We start from the raw sequence: 19,706 nt of genomic DNA, 5'->3' as shown, positions 1-19,706 counted from the left end.
ATTTGACATTTCATATGATTGAAAATGATTTTTGATAAGAGAGTATTATTCGATTTGATTTGATACTGTATATATTTGAAAGATTAAAGATTTGTTGTATTTGAAATTATATGTTTTGAATTGGTTTGGGAGACTTGTATTAAAAAACCGTAGTTAACAGCGGTTATGACGTTAACCTAGATGCATCTGGCTCAGACATCAGCTAGTAGGGGCGTTACTAGCCTAATGTGCAGGCCACATGTTGGATCTGTTATTCTGTACGAACACACTAGAGGAAAGGGTTCCCCTTGGAGGTGGAGTCGCCCAAGTGTGGACTTTTGATTTGATTTTTGTATGAGAACTCCCTTATTGATTCACTTATTCATATAAATTATTATTTTCTAACTAAAATTATTTTTATAATAATGTTTAGATTGTCTCATGTGAATTATAGATGTAATGTCTAGTCACTGAGTTGCAAAACTCACCCCTTTTTTAAAGAATAATTTTTTCAGGAATAAGTATTTGATTATGTGAGCCTTTCTATGCAAGAGTAATGATCTGCAATGGGTTCTATTTCTTGTTGAGATCTTAGACGTCATCTGCTTCATATGTCACAGGCAGGATCCATCTATATTTATTTATTTTATTTTTGTTAAATTATGTAATTATTCATTCTAGAAAGTGTAAATTTATCAAAATTATTTGTAGCCTTTTTATTTATTTTATATTCGAATCTGTTAGACTTGCTAGGGAACTCTTTTTCTTGAGTGCCAGTCATGGCTCATTTTGGGCTGTGACATCAACCCAGCCGTATAAATCACCTTCATTAGTGCAAACCTTTTCGCCTTCCATGAAGCAAAACCAAGAAAAACAAATAGAGAAAGAAGAGACAGAAAACACAGATTAACGCTCACCTTTTTTGCTCTTTTTTTTTCTTCAGAAAAACAAACAATGTCAAAAACAACAAAGAGCAAATGTAGGAGGCATGCTCATTACAAGCACATAAGGCACATAAGGCAGTTATATCCGAAACGTCAACTCCCCATCCCAACCATTCAAAAACCCACAATCAAAACCCCTCAATCACACGGTCAGGGGCTCCTTGGAAGACGCAGCGCATGTCAAATCAATCACTCATTAAAGTGCGAAGAACAAAGTAAGCATTTAAAGCTGCAAACGTTTCAAATCCAGCCATAGAACTAAGCCAGCTTGGGGGGCTGAAGGGCACAGATGCAAAAACAAAATCCTTGGCCGAGGTATATGACAATACCGAGAAAAAAGCTCGCCTTCGTTCTGTCCAAACCAAGGCAAGCTTGGGGGCTATGATATGTCCCGACCTACCTCGGCCACCTAATAAGCTCGGAACGAAATAAGATAAGATCGGACCCACTTATCCGAAAATAAGAAACGTGCTTAAACAAATCCGATCACCAAAACAGAATATGTTAACCTACCCACTAACTCGGACTTATCCACAGAAACGGTAAAACAACGTCTATAAAGCCGAACTAGTATTCTCGGCTAAATGATCAGATTCTATTCTCAGTCTTCATATTTACTTAATACACTTACTAGAGATTATTACTGACTTGAGTATCGGAGTATCTTTTGAAAGTATTCCCGCCGCGGTGTTCGGTCCTGGACGACTTATAGCTCTTCCTCTCTGCTGGCAGCTTGCTCGGAATTGCTAAAGCTCAATCGTCTCAGTACACGGACGAATCAGTATGTATTTAGAATTATATTATTTATTCTGTTTTAAAAAAATTAAAAAATTTTAAAGTATTTATTTATGTATTAGAATATTATGTATTTATTTATATTAACTTTTGATTTTCATCTAATAAAATCTAATAGTCTATATAAACATAGCACATCCAATAAACACATAATTATTGTGTTCATTTTAGACATATCCAATAGCAAAGTTCAAAGATACCTTGAGTTTATGATTTGGCGTAAAGTTCAAACATATCCTGAGTTTATAATTTGACACTTTTTTAAATGAGTTATGCTACACATACAAGTTTTTTTGGCTTTTAAGTTGGGCCAAATCTAACAAAAATTACATTCACTCACTGGAACGTGATAACACACGCATCACTCAACCTTTTTCAAAGCGCGTTCTCACTCACCATTATGGAAGACACTTCTTCTTCTTCACGTTTCTCCTTCTACTCCTCATCTTCCTTCTTCTTCTTCTCCTTCTTCTCTGCGTTTCTCCTCCTTTTTATTCGCGTGTTTCATCTTCATCGTTGTTTTTTTTATTACTGTTGTTGTTGCTACATTTTTTTTCTATTCCTCTTTCTATTGATTTTGCAACATTATGTATTTTTTTCTTCTTTCTTTGATTTTTTCTCCAAAAAAAATTATAAGAAAACAAAATTAGAATATGAGGAAGAAGAAGCAGTAGAAGATGAAGAGGAAGAAGAGGAAGAGTTATGAATTATACAGAACTTATCAGAATAAAAATACACCCAAATATTTTCGTGTTACGCCCAAATTTGCTGCAAATACAAAAAAATATTTTCTCTAATGCTTTGTTTTTTCTTCTTCTTTTTTTCTTTATTTCTTTCTTTCTTTTAGTTAAATGAATGTAAGTTTATCCTCTTCCAAGTAATTTTGTAGCATTATGTGTTTCTTCTTCTTCTTTGTTTGATTTTTTTGTTTTTATTCTTGTTAAGAGAGTAAAACAAGAAAAAACTTGAGAAGGTAAAATAAAAAAATGAATAAAAAAAAGAAGAAGAAGAAGATGGTGATAATGATAAAAAAAAGAAGAAACATTAGAAGATGAGAAGGAGGAAGAAGAAGAGTTTTGAATTATACAGAACTTATCAAAATAAAAATACACCAAAAATTCTTAAAATATACCCAAATATCTTTGTGTTATACCCAAATATCTTCGTACTACACCCAAATTTGCTGTAAAAAAATATTTTCTCTAATGTTATATTTTTTCTTCTAAATTGAACCACACCTTAGCCTTGGATTCAAAACAATAATTAATTTCGTTCTGATTCAATTGACAATCTGAACTTGAATTATTTATTATTTTCAATAATGAGATAAGTGATAATGAAGGAGAAAGAGAAAAAGAAAAGAGAAGAAGAAATTTCAATGAAAAAAGAAGGAGGAATAGGAGGAGGAGGAAGAGGTGGTGTTGATGACGACGATAACGAGAGAAAAAATTACGAAAAAAAAAGAGGTACGAAGAAAAAATGTGAAAATCGCGTAAATATAAATAACTTATATAAAAATATTTGCATGCGGAGAATAATTTTTTGAAATAATCTAAAAAATACACTTCATTTGAGGATCAATAGGTTATGTATTTTGATTCAATCCGACAATATCATTCGTTATGATCTCTCTGAAACAATAGTCAACATGTACAATAATAATACAAGTCTGCCTTCTATATAATAAATACCAACAAAATAACATTTAGTTAAAAGACATATGAAAAAAAAAAAGCATGAGAAATCACATCTTGAATGTCAAGTAGTCCATAGTTCTTTATAGATGTTCTCTATGGATGTCTTTGACATAATAAGAAGTGTATTAGTAAAAGTGGATCTGCCTCCTTTAAAATTATATTATTATTTTAGAGAAAAAAATATATCATTAATCACTATAAAATTAAAATAATGAGACTCACAAATAATAAATATTATAAATTCAAAGGTGATTAAAACATTATTTTATTAGTTTATTAACATTGTTATTTTAAAAAAAAAATTTTCAGCAAAATCTCACCACCAAAAAGAATTAGTGCCAACATACAATAAATTTTTCATAATTAACTTGTTGGCTATCTACCAAATCTAAAACATAGTCAGCAAAAATAGACAACATTTTAATATCATTTTTCACTTAGATGTCAAAATAAAATTTTTTTTTTAAGATGAATACATAATGTGACAATTTTTTTTCTAATTTCTAATTTACCTTAGATTATTATTATAATTACGATTATGATAAACATATGTTTTGTTTTTTTTTTGTTGAATGATAAAATTCATGTTCTAGAAATAAAAGGTAGAAGTTTCACGGAACAAGTGAAAGCCATAAAATACATTTCTCATTAATGCTTATCATCTTATGCAATTGTCACCTAAAAAGAACACTTTTGAACTATTCATCAATCTTTATTGATAAAAAATATTGCTTCATAGATACTTGACAAGTATTATCTATTCGATATTTACATAATTATTTTACTGTAGAATCCTACCAAAACAAAAGTATCCAAATTCATATAATTTTCATGAAAAAAATAATAAAATAAATAAAAATAAAACCTTAAAAGAGCAGTTAATAAGGGTAAAAACGAAGGAAAAAGACCAAGTTCAGAATTAGTGATAATGCAGAAGAACATAACGATGATGTCGAAACTTAATGCAGAAGTAGACTAGACATATATGTGGTAGAATCGTGGTGCGAAAACTCTGGCGATAAAAGTAAACTTCTGAAATACTAGATAAGTAAGAACAACGATAATGCAGAAACAAAAATAAAGTACAACAATGCAAAAAAATCTGAAAGTGTGGTGCAATGGTGGTATAAAAAGACAATTGTCCTATTTAAAATTGTGATTAAAAAAAAAAAATATATTAAAATATAAAAAATAACTTTTTAATTATTAAATTTTTTGGTAATTTAATTATTAAATTAAAAAAGGGCCAAACTATAAATATTTCTATGAAGATTAAACAGGTCCAAATTATAAAAATTTCTATGATAATTAATGTTACTCCCACATTAAAAAAAGTAATGAATCCGTTGCCTAATTTTTTATTTGTGCCACATTCTTAGAATATTGATATGTCACAGCTTGTATTATTACTTGTTGCTTCCTGTCATTGGAATGTTGGACAATTTTAAATGTTTTGCTGTTATTAAAAGCATTGAAAAAAAAAATATTCATATATCTTTAGTTATTTCTAATATTATTTTTGTACTCATCATATCGGACATAATCCCCAAAAAACATAAATATCCTATTCAAATCGAATCAGGTTGAGATTTAATCCAAATCTAATCCGGTCGGATCCACACACACTCCATAATATATTTTCCTTCCTCAAAATAAAAATAAAAAAGGAGACTATTTTTAAAAAATATTAATAATAAAAAATAAAGAAATAAAATTAAAAAAATCCGAGGTGAAGCGGCCGGACAGAGCGACGTCGTTTGAGGGTTGTCGTACGGAACACGCCCCCAAAGTTGACTCTTCAAACATCGAAATTCAGAGTCAAAACCATAAAAAAGAAGAAGAAAAAAAAGAGGGGGAAAGAAAGGAAGAAGAAAATAGTAGCACACAGTGAATGATTCTTTGTGTAAGTGTGTTCAGAACACAACTCGAACACGAATAAGAATAAGAAGAAAGAAGAGAGAAGAAAGAATTGAAGAGTGTGAAAAACAATTCTAATTGTAATGGCGGAGAGTGGGGGTCGTAGTGTTAGTGCCAGTGTGTGGGAGGGTGTATTGGAGCTTACCAAGTGGGCGCAGCATCACAACACGGACCCACTATTATGGTCCATCCAGCTCACCTCCGCCCTCAACGCCGCCTCCGTCCGCCTCCCCTCGCCGGAGCTAGCCTACCGTCTCGTCTCCCACATCTGCTGGGAAAATCACGTGCCTATCACGTGGAAGCTTCTAGAAAAATCTATTTCCGTTAACATCGCTCCTCCGCTACTCGTCCTCTCTCTCCTCTCCTCCGCCGTCATCCCCTGTCGCCGCCTCCACCCCTCCGCCTTCCGCCTCTACCTCGACCTCCTCAACCGCCACGCCTTCTCTTCTCTCTCCTCCACAATAACTTCCCCTAACTACCGTACCGTTATGGATTCCGTTGACGCTGCACTTCAGTTGTCGAAGGTGTACGGTACTTGCAGCGAATCTGAGGATGGCGGCGCTGGCGGTGTTGTTATTGTTAGGTTCGTTTTTACGGTTGTGTGGCAGTTGGTGGAGGCGTCGTTGGAAGATGAAGGGTTGCTTGAGCACAAGCCTAGGTGGTGGATGAATAATAATGGAGGTTTGGGTGGTGACGGTGGTGGTGATGGCGGGAGCTACTTTTCCGAGCAGAAAGAGGGTTTGCAGCGGGCGAATACGGCAATGGCTATTGAGACAATTGCGAGGTTCATGAGTGACAAAGTAACTTCGAGAATACTTTCGCTGGTTCATCGAAACATGTAAGAAGCTTTTAGTTTTAGTTAAATTTGGAGTAAATGGCCAAATTAGTCACTGAAAATCATTAGTTTTTCAAATTGGTCTTTTAAAGATTTTTTTTTATTAAATTTGTTCTTTAAAGATTTTAAATTAGTCACTTTGTTGGTTGATGGTGTCAAAATTTGCTAATTGACACATTAAGTGACATTCCAGCACACATATGGAGTCTGAATTGACTATTAACGTAATAAGTTTATGAAATTAGATCAAAATAAAACCTAATTGTAGAGAAAACTTGAGACATTGAAATCTTTCAATTTGGAGTTGATTTTATCTAATTTTATAAACTAATAATGTTAATAGTCAATTAAGACTTCTAGGTGTGATGGGGTGTCACTTAACGTATAACATTAGTAAATTTTGACATTATCAACAAACAAAGTGAGGGAAGGACTAACATGACTAATTTAAAATCTTTAAAGAACAAATTTGAATAAAAAAATCTTTCAGGACCAATTTGGAGAACGAGTGATTTTTTAGGGACTAATTTGATTATTTACTTGTTAAATTTGCTTCTTGTTTTTTGAATTTATTTCATGATTTTGGGGTTTAGTCAGTAGTAGTGGTTTTAGTCAACAGAGTTAACTTTAGTTGTTTGTGGTTTGTTCATACTTTCTTATCACTTGGCTTGGATTATGGGAATTTTATAGTTGCGAGTCATGTTTAAGGGAGTGCTTTCGTGTAGATTGAAGCCTTCTTTCACTGTAACTAAAATATGAAGAGTTGGTTGATCATGCCTTTCTCCTTAGGTAAGGTCAAAACTAGTGAAAGGATGGCTTTGCCCCATAGTTAGTCTGCTCAATTAAGCTTGAGCTAGATGATACAAGGTTTAAATGGTTAATAGATTTCAAATATGGGTTTACACAGAGGAAGCTGAAGAAAAATATTTTGTTATATTCATTCAGAGAGAGGCTCTAGTGTTAATCATGACTCAAATTTTGGTGGTGTGTTAGTGCTTTGTTATCTCTTGGTTTGCATTCTAGAGTTTTTCATTAATGTGTCTTATTTAATCGAAATGCTAAATGGCTCGACAATATTGGTGGTACAAAATGATGTGTGAATAAAAAGATAAGTAATCGAGTTGTGTTGTTTGGCCACGGAGAATTTCTCTGTCATCAGCTAATGACTGCACTTAATCCTGATTGGTCGTCATACCTCTGTACCATATGCATGAATTTATTTTCGTGCCACTGATCAATGGTCCATCGTTAATTACTATGTGAGTAATTGATGAGCTCAGCCTTGTCTTGTTGTAGATTGAAGCAAGCCTGTATTCCAACCTAATCTTTTATGTTGATTCAGATTGTTCTCTCTGCTTCCTGTTTGTTAAGTAAGGTGAAATTAGGACTGGAAAAGATTTATCTCCAGTAGTGAATTAGGTCGAACTAGATTACCGAGGCTTAGTAGATTTCTTTTATTCTAGTGGTTTAGGCAGCAAAAAGAGAGAGGGCACGCTGATCTTTAATGTTTGTATTGTAGGCCAAATCATTGGGTGGCTTTTGTTCAACAACTACAGAGGCTTGCGGCAAATTCATTAGTTTTGAGGAACATGAAGCATGTTACTCCTGACTCCCTTTTACCTTTTGATTTGAAATCTAATAAAGGGTTTAAACTATTGTCTCCTGAATGCAAAACAACACGTAAATTGGAACTTAATGCAGTCATGGCAGCTGCTGCTGGATCTGTTCAATCCTGTAATGACACTTGGTCTTTGCTTTGGCTTCCTATTGATCTTGTTCTTGAAGATGCAATGGATGGAGATAATGTGGCAGAGACTAGTGTTGTTCAAGTTCTTTCTGGTATGAGTAAATCATGAATATTGAACTCTTCTAGGCTTTAAGATAGTTTCCATCCATATGACTCAGGGGCGGAGCTAGAAAAAATATTAGAGGGGGGCTAAAATTATTTACACAATAAAATAATATTAAAATAAAATTTTTAGGGGGGCTAAACTGAAATTTACATATAATTTACATGTAAAAAATTAAAATTAGGGGGGGCCGTTGCCCCCCTTTCCCAGTATGTAGCTTCGCCCCTGATATGACTCCCTCTCTTTCAGTATAATTATTTCTTAGTAAGTGGTATTTGCTTATTGCAGGTCTGGTGAAGGCTTTAAAAGCAGTTAATGGCTCTTCATGGCACAAGGCTTTTTTAGGATTATGGATTGCAGCACTACGACTTGTTCAAAGAGTAAGTACTGATCCTATGGATGTTGATAATCTAAAATTAGCTGGTTGGCAGGGAGTTCTTTATATGATGAAAGGGATTTGTAGAAGGAAATGCACAAACATGATTTTATGATTTTGTGGATGGTGGGTGTGGATGGGGAGTTTGTGTATGAAATGCTAGACTAACTCAGTCATGTCTAAGATGGGGTCATATGATATATTTGGTCTTCCGAAAAAAAAAGGAAAGGAAGACAAGACAGTATATCATTTGGATACTACGTTTTTGTTTGTTTGGTTGGCAGGTTTAAATTTAATTGATTTACTGGCTCTGGACTGAATGCCAGTCACTGACCATGCGAATCTGCATGCAATTGGAATCTATCCATTCATATAATTCTGTTATCATTTTGGTGTTCATTTAGGAGCGGGATCCAAGTGAGGGTCCAGTACCCCGCCTTGATACTTGCTTGTGTATGCTATTATGCATTACAACCCTTGTGGTTGCTAATATCATCGAAGAAGAGGAAGGTGAACTGATGGAAGAAGCTGTACGTAGCCCTTACCTCGGTAGCCAATCAGGCTGCTGCCAAAGCTGCTATGTTTGTATCAGGGCATGCTGTTGGTAATGGATACTTGGAATCCATGAACGTGAATGAGTTGCCTACAAACTACTGTAAGTAATTACTTCCAGAATTTGAATCTGTAAAAAGTGTTTGTTACCTAAGGAACTCATGACAATAGTTGCAATTTGCTCTGTATCCTTTTGCTTGAGATATGTCCAGACCCTTCTCAGTTTCATTAATTTAATGGTTGGAATTTTATCTTGGTTCTGTGGGATTCTTTTATAATTTTGCTGTCAGTGTTTGTACTTTTTCGTTTCCTTCTTTTCATTTTCCCTTAGATGTGGTAGTTTGACAGTTCCAAAAAAATTAACTTGTAGGGGAAAAAACGAAGTTGAAGAAAATAGATACAATGTAAGATGAGAAAACAAATGAACAATAATCTTTTGATAAAAATTATTTTATTATTAACAAGTCTCATGTACTCACTAATGAATGTAAATTAAATATGTTATCCTTTTCCTAAAAAAATTATTTATGAATTGTTGAAAAAAACTTTTGGATACTCATTAATAAATTTCTTACATTGATCTCCTTATGATGAATTCAACTAAATTATGTATCTTTTTCTTAATAATAACTCAATCTTAGTAAATAATGTTCTCTTAAATGTAAAATAAAATTAACATGTGGACAAACAAAATGAAACAAACTATAGGGTCAAACATATAACTTCCTATATATTTTGTAATAAATCCTAAAATATCAATGGGGGCATATGCCTACCGATACATCTAAATCCGTCCCTGGTAGTTACACAAGTCCTTTTCATGTTTGTATCCTCCAATTTTCACCACCTGTGTGAAACTTACGTTTTGCTTTTTCTTGTAGCTGGTAACTTGTGGCATCTGATTGTCGAGGCCTGTATTGCAAGAAAACTGATTGATACTACAGCTTATTTTTGGCCTGGTTATGTGAGTGCGGCTTACAATCAACTGCCTCACAGCATTCCTAACCATTTACCTAGCTGGTCATCATTGGTGAAGGGATCACCACTAACTCCTCAGTTGGTTAATGTCCTAGTGGCAACTCCTGCTTCCAGGTATTCTGCTACCTAATGTCAGTTTTATTTGTCCCTTTCTAAGGGATTCTTTGTATCCCATTCAGAGGAACTAGAGAGGTCTTTTGATACATGACTATATATAGGCATATAGCTATTAGGAAGGTGACTGATCCTGTGGTTCTGTATTTCTTTTGTCTCATCAGTAAATTACTTTATAAAAAATATTTAGTTCCAAAATAATATTAGAAAGATGATAATGTGATAAGTCAAATACATAATATTGAACTAATACAGAAGTATCATAATTATATTGCATCTAATATAAAAGAAAAAAGAAATACCAAATTTGTTAAATTGTACCTTTTATTGATGCAGCCTGTGCAGGGTAGTTACTAGTCTATTTGCCTAATTAGACCTAGAAATCCTGGATATAAGGGTGTATTTCGTGTGGAAAATACTTGTTTTGTGGTTAAGAAAGATGGATATATAGATATTAGTTAAGACACATACACCTAAAGTATGCACTTACTCATGGGGACACATGCTTGAAAGTGGTAGTGGGTCTGATCAGCTGTAGTATTGCCTAATAAAACTGGCCTTCGGTTGTACCTTTCCATTCCTGAAATCATATGTTCAAGCACGCACACACCCACATACTCACATACACATACACGATGCTTTTTCTTGTATATTTACTAGTGGTAATACAACTGAATTTAAGCTCGTGGATTTAATGGAAGCTTAGCGGAGATTGAGAAAATATTTGAGCTTGCAAGAAATGGCTCGGATGAAGAGAAGTTATCTGCTGTTACTGTTCTTTGTGGGGCATCGCTAGTACGTGGTTGGAATGTGCAGGTAATCCTGAAGCCAATTTTTTTTTTCTGGATTTAGACAGCCTTGCAAGCCATAGACTAATTTTCGATCCCCCCTTCCCCTTCTCTCTCTTTGTGATATAGTTGTTCACTTTGTTCCCTTCCCTTTATTTTTATGTTATTACAATGATTGTGTTGTCTGCAGGAGCACATCATATTTTTCATCATAAACTTGCTGTCACTTGCAGTTCCTCCCAACTACTCTGGAAGTGAAAGCCATTTGATCAGCCATGCACCATTTTTGAATGTCCTCCTGGTAGGAACTTCATCCGTAGACAGTGTTCAGATGTTCTCCCTCCATGGTGCGGTATGTCCAAATTTAATTGCTTCTGTTTTCTGACTTGTGCATGACAAATAGGCTACAATAACCTTTTTACTTAAGAAAAGTAGGGGAATATCAAAAGTCTTGGGAAACCATTATTGTTGCTGCATAAAGCACTCAGCTTGTTTCTTGACTGTGTATTAGTTTTGCCATCTTCTTTTAGGTTCCTCTACTTGCAGCTGCACTAATGCCAATATGTGAGGTTTTTGGCTCATGTGTTCCTAATGTGTCATGGAGTTCTGCAAGTGGAGAAAAGAACTCTTGTCATGCAGTGTTCTCTAATGCATTTATTCTACTACTAAGGTTGTGGAGGTTCAATCATCCACCTATTGAACATGTAATGGCGGGTGCAGCATCTCCAGCATTTGGATCGAAGTTAGGTCCTGAGTACCATTTTCAAAAATGATTAGTCTTCCTCTAGAGCCCATAGTTATGGATTCGTTTCCAAAATTAAAAACTTGGTATCGACAACATCAAGAATGTATCGCATCAACCCGATCTGCTCTTGCTCCTGGAGGGCCTGTTTATCAGATTGCTGATTCACTACTAAGCATAATGTTCAGGAAAATAAATAGAAGTGGTCAGTCGTTGACTCCTTCAACTTCTGGAAGCAGTAATTCATCTAGTTCTTCACTGGATGATGCTTTGATGAAACTCAAGGTGCCAGCATGGGATATTCTTGAAGCAGTTCCGTTCGTTCTTGATGCTGCTCTTACAGCTTGTGCTCATGGAAGAGTTTCTCCCCGTGAATTGGCTACAGGTATTCATGTCTTTTAAATTGTGTATAATTGTGAGCTATTTCAGGATTATAGTGATTCAGGCCTTAACAAGTGAGAATGCAGAGTTGAGGGGTAAGGGTGTTTTGTGAAAGGATCAAAGATGGTTGAATCTGTCACATTGATGATACATGGAGAATTGAATATAATCCAAAGATGGTTATATTAATAATATGAATTATTATTGTTATGATGATGATTTTTTATTGCATCATAGGCACATTTGATGTGAGGTCAAAAGTGACTGAAAGTGTAGAAGTGGTGGCTGTAAAAGGTCTTGTACTATAAATTTAATAATTGATTATTGCTCCTTTAAGGAACCATGCTTTTTTGTGTTAGACATGCAATGCTTCTTTGAGAGCCTATCTTGTCATTCATTCCACACTCAAGTCACAAGAAGTAGGTAAAGAGATGTGAAGCTGGCCATATATTATGTCGTATGTTACTGAATTCTTATCTCCTAAAGTTGCTTTGGCTTTTGGATTTTGCTCAACTGAATTCTTATCTCTAAAGCTGCTTTGGCTTGTGAACTTGTTAATCTGGTTTTTTTTTCCGGCTCCTATCATATTCAGCCATATTGATATTCTTCAATGTAGGTGTAGATACAAAACCGATAGGGAAACCTTCAGAAATCAGGTCCTCACATCATATGGTTAATATATTTAAGCCTAAAATTTATAGGATTCTAGGTTGGTGTTGTAACAATTGTGACCATAAGCTTCTCTCTTGTTTGGTTGACTGGGCACTGTTTTTCATGTTTTAATATACTATCTTTTTGGCCATATCTAGGACACTTGAGCCAAAACCTTTCTCTTCAAGCATTCACATAATTTATTTGAAAGGGAGCCTTAAAGCAATGCTTAAGTTGTTTCTGTGTGACTTTAGGGTCGCAAGTTCAAGCTCTAGAATCAACCACTGACAATAGGTAGTCTACAACTCTACATTACACCATTTAGATGTAGTAATTCCCCTGCCTTACATAATGCAGGATGCTTGTGCATCAAATTGATCCTGTATTCACGTAATTATTTTCTCTAATAAGCCTGCTTCTTTCTGAGTTGGCATGGAGTAACTTGTTTGATTACTTTCTTTTAATATTTAATATAAGAACTTACTATTCGGGCATGTGATTAAATTTAGTTGAAGTAGACAAGTAGTTATAGTCAGGTGAAGTATATATATTAAACCAATCTACTGTAATATCATTCAGTTATTGAAATCCATTTCTCTGTTCGCTACTCTCATTTCCTAACAGTTTGCAAATGCAATATACATGGTTGGCAATGCTTATTTGTTGATTAAGTTTGTTAATATAAGCTCTATAATTGTTATGAGCTTGCTTTTTGTCCCAGGTCTCAAAGATCTTGCTGATTTTCTTCCGGCAACTTTGGCTACAACTGTAAGCTACTTATCAGCTGAAGTTACACGTGGCCTATGGAAGCCGGCTTTTATGAATGGAACTGATTGGCCTAGCCCTGCAGCAAATTTATCAACCGTGGACCAACAGATCAAGAAAATTTTAGCGGCCACAGGTGTTGATGTCCCAAGCCTTGCTATAGGTTAGTGTGATCTTTACATACTCCCCTTGAATTCAATTAATTTGACACGTAATTCTCTTCGGTAGTAGTTCATGGATGATGAATGAAATATCAATTAGCAAAGAGATGTATGATTATCCTAGAAATATCCACTTTTCTTGAGTTTGTGCACAGCTAAAATTTGTTTTTATTCTCTACTAAAATCAATCTGTTGACTTTATATTTTGATCTGTTGCATGTAGATGGCAGTGTTCCAGCTACACTTCCTTTGCCCTTGGCAGCTTTTCTAAGCCTTACCATAACATATAAACTGGACAAAAATACTGAGCGCATCCTTGTGTTGATTGGCCCGTCGTTGATTGCCCTTTCTGCTGGTTGCCCCTGGCCATGCATGCCCATTGTAGGTTCTTTGTGGGCTCAGAAGGTAAAGCGATGGAGTGACTTTTTTGTTTTCTCTGCTTCTAGAACCGTCTTCCACCACAGTAGGGATGCTGTAGTTCAGCTCCTAAAGAGTTGCTTTGCATCCACCCTAGGGCTTGATTCTGCCTGTCTTTATAAGAATGGTGGTGTTGGTGCCCTCCTTGGTCATGGCTTTGGTTCTCACATTTATGGCGGGATGTCCCCAGTTGCCCCTGGGATTCTCTACTTAAGAGTTCACAGGTCTATTAGAGACGTCATATTCTTGACAGAAGAGATTTTATCTCTTCTAATGCTTTCGGTGAGAGAGATAGTAACCGGCGAGTTGCTGAAGGGTAAACAGGAGAAGATAAAGAAGACCAAGCATGGAATGAGATATGGACATGTTTCTCTTGCTGCATCAATGACACGTGTCAAGCACGCCGCACTTCTGGGGGCTTCCTTTCTTTGGATATCTGGTGGTTCAGGTTTGGTTCAATCTTTGTTAACCGAAACTTTCCCTTCCTGGTTTTTATCAACTCTAGATTTTGAGCAGGAAGTTGGAGAGTCTGGAGTAAAGGTTGCCATGCTGAGAGGCTATGCACTGGCGTGTTTTGCTGTGCTAAGTGGGATGTTTGCTTGGGGAATAGACTCTTCGTCGCCCACATCGAGAAGGCGACCAAAGATTCTTGGGATCCATTTAGATTTTCTTGCCAACGCCATGAACAGTAAAGTATCACTGCGCTGTGATTATGCGACCTGGCGTGCTTATATGACTGGGTTCATAAGCTTGATTGTAAATTGCGCGCCTCTGTGGATCGAGGAACTTGATGTGGGTGTGTTGAAGAGAGTGAGCAAGGGATTAAGACAGTTCGACGAAGAAGATTTGGCACTGCGCCTTTTAGAAATCAAAGGCACAAGGGCCATGGGTGAGGTGGTTGAAATAATATGCCAAAGTAGGTTCTAACTGGTGCTCAGCGCTGCTGACCAAGACTTGATTATTTTTGCAGTTAGGGTATGTTGATATAATTCTTTCAGGATTATAGTATTTGATTTTCCACTTGCTGCTACTTTGTACATAGCCATGTAAATCTCATATATAGTGTCCCTTGAATTTGTACTGTTTTATATTTGCATCTCTCAATTAAACACGAAGTCACGAATTATTATTACATTATATATTGTTAGCAGATTTTGTTGGTAGTCATAGTGTAACGGCATTTTGTAGGGAATATTTTGTCACATGAACGTTTAAATTAATTGATGTCCCAAAGAAAAAAGAGTAAAAGAAAAAGAAAGAACCGTTAAACATTAATGTTAGGCAACTTGTAACTGTAATCTATCGATTACTTCTTTAATTTGTTCTAACCATTAATTACCATTCTGCCTTATTTAAAGTTTATATCTAATTGAGACACTATTACTTTCTCTGTTCTTCGGTCAGAAATGTAAAATAATCCTGAGTTGTTGCTGCTGCTTTGCCCTTGTTTATTTATTCAGCTGCCCTTGTTTATTTATTTTTATTTTAAAGAAAAAAAAAAACCTTGTTGTTCATATCCTGATCTAATACTATGGCTCCGGTCAAAACACACCAAAAGCTCCAATCTAAAGATTGGCCTTCGCTTCCCATCGATCTCCTCATAAGAGGTCGGATTCAACGCAGATTTCTACTCAAAGAAGTCGGGCTTGAAGGATAGTTGGCAGATAACACTTATTCAAATAAGTAACTGCTCCTAAAATCTCTCAACCCATCTCCAGGAGTCATATCTTAACTTTCCTAAGATAAAGGGACAGTTATCACCTTAAAAAGTGGAACTACTCCAACGGGGGTGGTTATTGGATCACCATTATAAATACACTGACAATCCTCATGTATCTCTAAGTTCCAATACTCTTTAAACATGCATAAACCTTTTGCTGATTTAGGCATCGGAGTGTCTTTGCAGGTAGCACTCCTCATTCTTTCACACATACAAGTCGGACGGTGGCTTCCAACCCAAACCAAATCGGAAACCACCTCCTCTTGACGCTTGGGCCATCCTTACAAACCCAATTCACTAACCTTAGATTACCCACGTAACACTTGTATTAAGAGAGCTGGTTGCAATTTCTCAAATCAGATGTGGTAATAAAATTTGAATACCACATTAGAAAAGAAAAATGGAAAAGAAGATACAGGTTGAACACTAGTGCCTTACAACTTACAATTCTGCTTAGAATTAAAAGCAAAAGCCTAGAAGGAATTGAAAGTTTTAGAGTGAAATCTAACAATTGAATAAAAGAATGGACTAATACTATCTGGTTTAAATATTAGTATTAGCAATACATACAATTCCAATCATAATTAACCTCTTTCCCACATATGATAATTTCCTTCACCACTACCACCACTTTCTTTCATAAACTCCATCTGGCATCTGCTACCCTATTCATCTTGAACACACAGGTTCTTCTGCTATGGTTTCAAGTAATGGCTTCTTTGACCTGCACAAGGACAATCTGTGCATAACCTCAGGGCTAGAATACTCTTCAATATCATCCAAATTCAACTTTGGTTGTGATGGTGATTCCATTATTCTCATATCATTCTCCCTCGAATCAGCATCATACTCTGGCATGATCATCCTAACCTTTCTACCACCGGATGCCCTTTTGGCCGCGGCGTTTGCCGTGATCAACAAGGCACCCATATCAGCTGCTGAGACTGCTGAGTTTAGTTTCTTCATTGGAATCATTACATAGACATTGCTGAACTCAAGTTCTTCATCAGCATTCAGTGCTGAGAACCTTCTTCCAATCTGAAGAGATCTTGTGTTCACAACAAAGAAGCTTGGCATCTCAAGCATAAGCTCTGCTGCTTTGATTGGTTCTTGGAACTGCTGGATTTCCCCACTTGGGAAAATTACCTTTATGCCCCTCGAGTTCTTGCTTCCTGGTCCTGCTAAGGTGCATGATATGTAGTTCCCCATGTTTGTGATTCTGCAATTTCACACACACCAAGAAGAAAATAGTTTGAAATTTGAGATGGGTTTTTTGTTTTTTGAGGTTTTTGAGGATCAAGTTATAAACTTTGGAACAAACAAGGTGTGTTTTTGAGACTTCCAAGTTTCAAAAAGGTGTTATTTATATAAGAGCCTAAGAATGTGTGTATAGGGTGTGAACAAGTCTATTTAGAAGTTTCATATATATTATTAGAACCTTTCAACCGTAGCCAGTGCCCAGTTGTTATTACAAGGTTGACATAGTGAGAGTCCGCGTTGGGATTAAAAATCCAACCCACAAGAACAATTAGTGATTAAAATAATAGAATGGGTTTAGATCAATGGAAGCTTCATTGCCATTTTGTGGTTTGTGATAGCCTATAGGGAGAGATATTTTATTGGTAATATTGTCACGCTTCTTGTTTAATCAAATACACTCATTAAAAAATATGTATTTATGTTTCTATACTCTAGAGTGAATTTTAAGTAAAACTAATTGTTAAAAATGACTTAACCATAATTGATTTTGAAATGAAATCATTTATGTTTAATAATTTATCTAATGCAACTTTAAAATTCCAATATTATATATATACTTCACCTCAATCACATAAGCAAGAAATGATTTTGACTTCTATAATCAAATAACATGGGAAATTCAAAAAAAAAAAAGAAAAAATCAATTTTGAGGTGTTCAAGTTAGTAGCAGTAGGTATTAGGTAATAGCGTTTTTGTTATCTCAAATAATTCTTTGGAGTGTAGAGGTAACCAACCATCAGGGAAAATAAAAAAGGAAAAATCAAATACATCGTCACCTTTATTCAATAGATACTTATTTGGTGGAGTTTATGATGAACATTACTTCACTTTAGTAACATTTAAAAATATTAAAATTAAGGTTATATTTTTATAATTTTATAATATTTTTATTTTTTAATTTTAAAAGTATTTCAGATATTAAAAAATACTTTAATTTTAGTAATATTTTTAAATACTACTAACATTGTTTACAATGATACTATGTGATCAAGTCATTTTGATAATCAAGTTGAATATTGATTCAATAATTTATTGATACAGTGAAAATTAATTGAAGAATAAGACGGAGATGAATAAAAACAAATAAAAATTTTGATTAAATTTAATCATAAAACTAATTTATTTATCTAGTATTTTACAATTGCCTAACTTCCATAATCACCATAATAATAACTAACATACTATGCATCTACTTATTTATGCCAATTTTTTTCCTTTCAATAAATATAAATTTAAGTGGTTAACATTGTGTTTATTGAAACAATTAAAAAAATTAAAAATTTAAGTATAATTAGTTTTAAATAAAATTAATGAGTAATAGCTCAAATGGCATAGACTCCCCATACTCAATTAAGAGGTTGCGGATTCGAGTCTCCTATCTTTCCAAATTTGCCGATGAATAATAGTTCAAATGGCATAGTCTCCACATACTCAATAAAGAGGTTGCGGGTTCGAGTCTCCTATCTTTGGTAAAAAAAATAAAATAAAATTAACAATTAAAAATTATTAAATAATTTACATTTGTTTAGTTTGTTTTAGCAAGCCAGACAATATGATGGGTGGCTATGTAAGACTTGTGTGTGAATCAACGAACGCGTAGGACACAAACAAGTTGTGGAACTCGTAGTCCTATCTATCTCATCATTATTCATTATGATTATTGTGCTCATAGTCATAGGTGGTTTAAAGTTACCTTGACAACACAGGTCCCATTAACTCAGTTTAGTCATAGGTGGCTTGAGCACAAAACAAGGAAGAATATTCTATGTTCTGTTCCTAACCATAAAGTTGCATGTGAACTCACGGAATTGACCAATGACCATTTTACAATAAAAAAGAGTTCCAATTCTAAGTTTTGCGTGGCATCTATTATTTTGCGGTGTGAGTGTGAGAGACGATGTCGGTTTGCTTGTGTGTTTGTAAGAGGTAGCAACTCATCAGCTTCACGAAAGGGTTGCCTCCATGTTCCAACTTTCCTAACAGTAATTCCAGACTATCAAATTTTTATGTAATTAAATCTAATGAAATCATGATATATATATATATATGCAAAAAATTTTTTGGGTTTTTTTGGTCGATTATGCAGAAGGGAAGAAGATCAAAACTTTGACTACTATCGAAGGATTCGAGACTTCGAGGTAAAAGAGGCTCTAAAGCAGATGAAAAATGGCAGGGCAGTAGGACCTGATAATATCCCGATTGAGGTTTGGAAGGGTCTTGGAGGAAAAGGCATCAACTGGTTAACCAAGCTTTTTAATGAGATTTTAAGGTCAAAGAAGATGCCTGATGAGTGGAGAAAGAGCACCTTGGTACCTATCTACAAGAATAAGGGGGATATACAAAGTTGCGAAAATTATAGAGGGATTAAGCTTATGAGTCATACTATGAAGTTATGGGAAAGGGTGATAGAACGGAGGTTGAGAAAAGAGACACAAGTAACAGAGAACCAATTTGGATTTATGCCAGGCAGATCTACCACTGAAGCGATATACCTATTAAGAAGGATGATGGAGAGGTATCGTAGTAATAAAAGGGATCTACACATGGTGTTTATTGATTTGGAAAAAGCGTATGATAGGGTACCAAGGGAGGTCTTATGGAAGGTTTTAGAAAAGAGGAGAGTAAGAATCGCATATATTCGGGCAATTAAAGACATGTATGACGGGGCTACAACTAGTGTGAAGACTCAAGGTGGTATGACAGAGGAATTCCCTATTGGTATAGGATTACACCAAGGATCATCCTTAAGTCCATACCTTTTCACATTAGTCTTGGAAGTACTCA

General features: G+C 35.0%; 2 protein-coding genes across 2 annotated transcripts; one reads left to right on the top strand and one right to left on the bottom strand.

Annotated features, from left to right (window-relative positions):
- The first annotated feature begins 5,248 nt into the window (after positions 1-5,248).
- On the top strand, positions 5,249-15,109 carry LOC107489981 (mediator of RNA polymerase II transcription subunit 33A-like). Its single transcript, XM_016110754.3, is given in 12 exon segments — positions 5,249-6,170; positions 7,687-8,006; positions 8,306-8,397; positions 8,798-8,934; positions 8,936-9,048; positions 9,827-10,037; positions 10,739-10,853; positions 11,016-11,177; positions 11,356-11,581; positions 11,584-11,952; positions 13,321-13,527; positions 13,749-15,109. Coding segments are annotated over 12 exon segments (3,828 nt in total). The 5' UTR covers positions 5,249-5,415; the 3' UTR covers positions 14,870-15,109.
- Positions 15,110-16,331: 1,222 nt separating this feature from the next.
- Positions 16,332-16,871, bottom strand: LOC107489980 (uncharacterized). Its single transcript, XM_016110753.2, has one exon. The coding sequence runs from the start codon at positions 16,869-16,871 to the stop codon at positions 16,332-16,334; it is 540 nt and encodes a 179-aa protein (XP_015966239.1).
- Between the last annotated feature and the right edge of the window lie 2,835 nt (positions 16,872-19,706).

This window comes from Arachis duranensis, chromosome 5, assembly GCF_000817695.3.
Source record: "Arachis duranensis cultivar V14167 chromosome 5, aradu.V14167.gnm2.J7QH, whole genome shotgun sequence".
Classification (NCBI taxonomy): Eukaryota; Viridiplantae; Streptophyta; class Magnoliopsida; order Fabales; family Fabaceae; genus Arachis; species Arachis duranensis.
Note: the sequence above shows the minus strand (reverse complement) of the source record. Positions and strands in the feature narration are given on the sequence as shown.